This window comes from Terrapene carolina, unplaced genomic scaffold, assembly GCF_002925995.2.
Source record: "Terrapene carolina triunguis isolate 2854851 unplaced genomic scaffold, T_m_triunguis-2.0 Scaffold97, whole genome shotgun sequence".
Taxonomy (NCBI): domain Eukaryota; kingdom Metazoa; phylum Chordata; order Testudines; family Emydidae; genus Terrapene; species Terrapene triunguis.
In genome coordinates this window covers 12,233,574-12,240,051 of record NW_020664448.1, presented here as the reverse complement: position 1 = coordinate 12,240,051, position 6,478 = coordinate 12,233,574, and the positions used below count along the sequence as shown (strand labels likewise).

The 6,478-nt window shown below is 42.5% G+C and overlaps 1 protein-coding gene across 1 annotated transcript in view; it reads left to right on the top strand.

Annotated features, from left to right (window-relative positions):
* The first annotated feature begins 305 nt into the window (after positions 1 to 305).
* RAB38 (RAB38, member RAS oncogene family) overlaps positions 306 to 6,478 on the top strand; it is a 30,257-nt gene continuing 24,084 nt past the window's right edge. Inside the window, exon 1 of the mRNA XM_024215256.2 lies at positions 306 to 510. Coding sequence (XP_024071024.1) covers positions 306 to 510 — 205 coding nt within the window. The remainder of the gene's footprint in view (positions 511 to 6,478) is intronic.

Here is a 6,478-nt window from a genome sequence, read left to right as displayed (position 1 = left end):
TGTCTTTCATGCAAACCCTTTAGTCCCTGTGGTATTACTTAGCCCACAGACACCTTACACTAGACTCTGCAAAAAAAAAAAAACTTTGTTGGAAGACTTTTCCTGCTTGATTTGCTCTCATGTTTCTTTCATCCTCCAGCTCGGCTGGCTGCTGGATCTGGGCGTTGCTGCTTCTGTGATAGGGGAGAGAGCCTCCACCTCCCTTCACTTCTTCCCTCCTTGGTTCCTCACTCCCTCTCTCCCCCTGAGCCTGGCAGGATCCTACCAGCAGAGCATGCAATCAGGGAGCAGCAGCAGCAGGGAAGATGCAGAAGCCTAGTCAGAAAGAGCATCTCTACAAGCTACTGGTGATTGGGGACCTAGGTGTGGGCAAAACCAGCATCATCAAGCGCTACGTCCACCAGAACTTCTCCCCTCACTACCGGGCCACCATTGGGGTGGACTTTGCCTTGAAGGTGCTCAACTGGGATGCTGAGACGGTGGTACGGCTGCAGCTCTGGGATATTGCTGGTTAGTACAGAGGGGAAGGGACGTGACAGAGGGAGGGGTCCAATTCCCTTGCTCCCACATCTGTCTAGTATTGCACAAAGTATTAACCCAAAACAGCAACAAGCCTTGAACTGGGAACTACTGATGCTTTAAAACCAATGGAGGAGACCTAGGAGAGAACACCTCAGGTTAGATCAAAACTTCAGAGCTCCCCAAAGGGTGGGGGAGGGAGGGTACGCCCTCCCCTTGGGGATTCAGTGGTAAGGAAGTTCTGTCTAGTCTCGCTCATCTTCTTCCCCAGCCATGTACATGCACACTGTGACAGGGGCACATTGACAGAGTCTCTCATCACTTTTATGATTTCCCCCTCTCATTCAAATTGTTCTCACTCACCCTGCCTGACAATCATAAGAGGTTTTGGGGTTTGGGTTGGGTTTTTTTTGTGGGACTGGGGAAAATGGTCTCCTCATTGTGCGTTTTCTGGAGGAAGAAAAGGCTCATCAGGATTGTTAATGTGATTTTTGTAGTTATTAACCGAGGAAAAGCTATTGTTGGGTTATTTTAGCAAACTTCTTTGATTTTTTTCCTTTCTGTTCCTCCCCTCTTCCCCCCCCCAGTGCAATCAAATAGAGTTATTCACACCGTTTTTAAAAAAAAATCACTATTTCTATTTGAGGAATAACCTCACTTGTCAATAAATGGTTTACTAATATTTCCTAGACATTTTACAGTAATATAAAGCAAAATTTGGTAAATTATTCTGCATCATGAAAAAAAGAACAAAAAAGGAACAACATCCTGTCATGCCTATTTTATTTCCATTTTTAAAACAGAATAAGGCCACATCATTGCAATAGATATTTTGAGAAAGTTTTTTTTTGCGCTGTCCTATATTTTGCTTCTAATTAAAATCATGAGTTTTCATTTTCACAGTCTCTCTTTATAATCATTAATTGGGTTTCAGTGTGCAAAATGTAAATATGTCTCAACAGCATATTTAGCATGTCAGTACCAATTTTTCATTTAGTCTATATAAGAGAGGAACCTTAAATACTACTACTATAACTCAGAATTTTTTATACTACTATAACACAAAGGAAGGCCTTTTTCATTCAAATGAATTAAGAAGTTACCTTTACAAGTAAGGAACTTCAGAGAAAATTTTATCTGCTCTACTTACATTCTGACTTCTGACCTGTATTTTAGGTTTATTGACTTACTCTAGAATTACATCTACTGAGGCCAGTGAAATAAGAAAATTCTTAGCATGCTTTTTGAATAAGGGGATTTTATATACTTGTGTATTTGGCATAGACAGATGAGCTAGCTCATATCTGAGCTCTGAATTTGGCACTGTACTATCAAAACTACACACACCACAGAAGATGGTTTATGCACAATATTAAAACTATTTAAATCCTTAAAAACAGATGCAGCATCTCTAATGAGACATGTACTCACAGTTTTTAAAAACTTCTTTTGCATGCCTTGTTCCAGAGACTATATTAAACTGCTAATCATGTGCTGTTGGATCATATGATGTAGCTTTCAGTCAGGCAGCAGAAGGTTTGAAAGCAATTACACCAAGCAGTAGTATTCAATGGCTAGTACAATCTCTGAGTGATCACACATGACAGAGAGAATTACAGTACTTAAACTTAAACTGAATTGCTAAACTCCAAAAATCTCAATGAAGGTCAGTACAGTGCTCAATAACAAACAGAAGTTACCATCTGAGTTCTAGTGTCTGGCTTCTAAGGAGTTTTAGTTGCTGACCAATGTAAAATAGAAAATAACTTCTGTAAGCTACACTTTAAATTCAAACCAGCACAATTCTGGTTTTAAAGCTACCATGAGTAAGGCAGCTGGCTGGTGTGAAAAACACGTTGCTTGAAAATCAGAGGGAAATAAATTTGATTGGGGACAGGCAGTGAACACAAGCAGTGTTTTGTTTTGTTTCTTTTATTCTGACTGCCAAGAACCACTGCGAGCAAAATACAATATCCAAAGTATAAGAGGGGACAAATGAAATTCCAGAGCTGCTCTGGGTCTATTTTGGAAAATATCTTTGTAAGGTAATGCTTAGCTTTGCAGAGGAAGCAATGCCCTTTATCCTACAAAACAAATGGATAGGTTTGGCTTTGTATTAGGGCAGCACTAAAAGCAGAAGATCCTGCAGATTTATCAGTCTGAGTTCTTATACGCTCCCCACTTCAATGGTCACTGAATGTACTACCAAACATAGCGCTTACTCGTATGAGTAGAACAATTGTCCATTTCAGTGGCGCTACACACGGTAGTAAATTGCAGGATCGAGCCCATAATTTGCTCAGCAGAAAAAGTAGCATGGGGCTTCATTCTGAATGGTGCTGAGCATTGACAATTGCTATTACAGCACCGCCGAAGATTAGAGCCCCCGGTGACTGCATTATTTCTAGAATGAATTTATACTTTCCAGTGAGGTGTTTGTGCACAGAATAGCTCATTGAGACATAGAAGTAAGAGATGGAAAAGACAAAACTAGCTCATTCCGTGCCATCCCCTGCCACTGCAGGAATATCCCTGATGATATATCTCTTAGTATTCTTAATGTAGCAGAAAAAAAGGCATAATGAGATCTAATAACTAGAAGCTGAAACTGGATTAAATTTAGACTAGAAATAAAGCACAAACTTTAAACAGGGAGGGTCATTAACTATTAGATCAATTTAACAAGGGATGAGGTGGATTCTCCGTCACTTGACGTCTTTAAGTTAAGATAGGATGCCTTTCTAAAAAATATGCTCTAGCCAAGTTATGGACTTGATGCAGGAATTACTTGGTGACGCTGTACAGCCTGTTTTCTACAAAAGCTCTGACTAAGTGAGCATAATGGTCCACTTTGGCCTTTAAAAAAATCTATGAATTTAGTGTTTTAATCAAGGCAAGTTCTAAAAATGCCAAGCAACTGTGTTTCCGGCACATCCATGGGGAGGGTATTCCACAAACCAATACTGCAGGAAGTTTTTCCTAATACACAGCCTACCTTTTCCCTATCTTAACCTCATTCTGTTACTCGTAGTTATATTTCAGAGTATGTCCCTACATAAATACTCTTGCAACTTGGATTTCACACCCTTCAAATAGTTGTAGGCTGTTATCCAATCCTCCTTTAGCTATTGATTAGCCAAGAGATAGATAATTAGCTCTGTTAATCTTCCAGTCCCTGCATGCCCCTTATCTTTTTGTTGTTCTTTTCTGAGCTCCCTCCAATTTGTCAGTATACTTTTGGAAGGTGGTGCCTAAACCTTAAACCAAAAATACCAGGCATAGTTTGAATCAGAGCCTTGGAGACAGATACTATTATCTACTTGGCCTGCAGTGGTATGCTTGGCAAATACAGTCCAGAACTGTTTTGAAGCCACAATGTATTATGCTGCAAACTCATGTCTAATTTGCTGTTCCCTATCACTCCCTAGGTCTCTTTCAGAATTATAGCTTCCAGGTTTCCCTGTCCCACTGAGCACATGCATGTTGGATTATTGCTTTCTCCGATATATTGGTTTGCATTTTCCTAGCTTGGATCGACTCCTGTTACTTTTTGCCCGTGTCTGCCCCTCATATTGAAGACAGTAGCATTGTATTATAAACGGGTTTGTTTTCCATCCATGCCATTTTCACCTTCAGAGACAGACACATTCGCACAGATACTATTCAAATGTTTAAAAAGCTGTAAAGTCTATAACAGCATTAGGCTCTATCACGAGCAAACGAGCCTTTCATTAATGCTGAGCATATTATGTCCTCAGTAGATCATGCCCTTAGAAGGATGCCAAACATTTTGGGTCATATGCACAAAGAAGATAGTCACGGTGATTTCTCAGCTAAGCTCCCTTGAAATTACTGCTCTGCAGTCATAAAGAAGAAGTCCCATGTCCTTAAACAGGGCCGGCTCCAGGCACCAGGCACCCAAGTTGGTGCTTGGGGCGGCACCTGGAGGGGGGCGGCGGCGCGGCGCTCTGGCTGCCGGGGGGGGGGGGGGGGCCGGGCCCCCCCCGGGCCCCGGGCCCCGGGGGGGGGGGGGAGAGCCTGGGGCGGCGAAAAAGCCAGAGCCGGCCCTGTCCTTAAATGCGCTTCTTCTTTCACTCTTGCACAGAGACTGTCTGTGGTTTGTAATGTGATCTGTCATCATCTATGGGCCTGGGCCAGCACACTATACTTGGAGCCTGATTTCCAAGCTGCCCAAGTCTCAGTTGATGGCAGAGACTAAATCCACTGCATGCCATTTTAGGGTCCAGTCCAGCCCCCACTGAAGCTAATGGCAAAATTCCCACTGATTTAAATGGTGCAGAGTCTTCCCCATAACCAGAGAAAAGCCATTTTGAGGTGGAAAGTCCCAGACCGAAAGCTACTCACTGGGAAATGGGGGGAGAGGGGAGGAAAGGGAGGGGTATGGAGGTTTCAGAGCTCCCTGAAGAAAGAAAGCTCTTGACCCTGTCCATTCTCCCAGCAAAGGTTGGTGGTTACTTAAACCATAGGGATGGAGGAATACATTTAATCTCTTGTAGCTCCTGGTGGGCAAGCAGATGGATCTGGGCCTGGTTTTGGACTGGATTTTTTGTTTTAATTTTTACTTGAAAGTGGAGGTAGAAGGAGATGTCCTGCCCCCCATTTGCCCCAGTCACCAGAGAATATGGGCAAAAAAGGGAATGTGGGCTCAACTATTTTTAAGCTGTGGGTGGAATTCTCACATTACCCTAGAGTCCATGGGAGGGGATTCCTATTTCCCTTCATCACCAACCATTTTATTTTCAAATCAGTGGGACCCTTTGCCTCTCACAAGGTGACAGGAACAAGAGTTGTCTGAACCAGGAAAGTCTGATACATTCAGTCAGTGACCCTTTACATTTCGCTCCCTAGCCCACTGACTTTCCATTAGCTTGTTCATTAGGGGAGGCCCAATACCCAAATTTAAAGTGGACTTTCAAAGGCTTTGAAAATGTGGCCATTGTTGTAGTGTATAAGAATTAGATACTACCCAATTCCTGAATACAGAGACCTCACAAACAATTTAAAGGGGTAATACCTGGTTCCTATACACTATGACCACATTTCCCCCCAATATCCTAATGTGAGGGATGGGCATTTCTTAGGCTGAATGAATGTCCATGACCTAGCATGAGGCTTCTCAGTGAAGTGATTTAAAAATGTACTGTAACATGGACAAAACAACATATTAGTCCCTAATCTTGTTTTAGCAAATGGCTGAACCATTTTTGCTTAAACTTGACAAGAAAATTCAGCCTGATGCAGACACCTTGTATGTGAAATTTCATCCCAAACTGTTAAAGTTTGGCAAAAACATAGGCAACTGAAAACAGGATCTTAGAATAGAAACTATCAGGAAACCTTAACTATAGGCAGCACTACTAGCTCTGCCTATAAAGTATTTCCATTTTTTCTTTTTTTGTTGTTGTAATTATACAAATAAATATCGACTTCCCTCAACTGTCCTTCAGTGTAGCCATCAACAGGTGCTGCAGAACTTGCTCTTGGGAAGGGATTTGAAGAAAAGGCGGGGAGAGTAGTTTTATGGCTCAATTAAAGAAGGGTATTTCATGTGAAAGAGCTTTGTGGGAAGAGCGAATGAATGGGTGCTCAAGGCTGGCATCGTTGACGGAGTAAAAAGGGTCATGGGGTGATGTTATAAGAGGCAAGAGTGGACAAATAGGGAGGAGCAGAATTGTGACAGGCCCCTAAGGTGATGACAAAAAGCTTTATACTTGATATGAAGGAAGCCGGAATGTTGCCATAATCAACATGGGAGATGATGGCCTGAAAGAGCTGTGTGGGCTGAAGGAAAGGGTTAGATTTTAGAAATGCTATGGCGGAAGAAGCAGCGGTGTTTGGATATGGCCTGGAATTGTGCGGGGAGACGGGGGAGGAGTGAAAGATGACTCCCAGCGCCCAGGCCTGGTTGAGCAGCAGGATAGTGGCACCAGTGACAGAG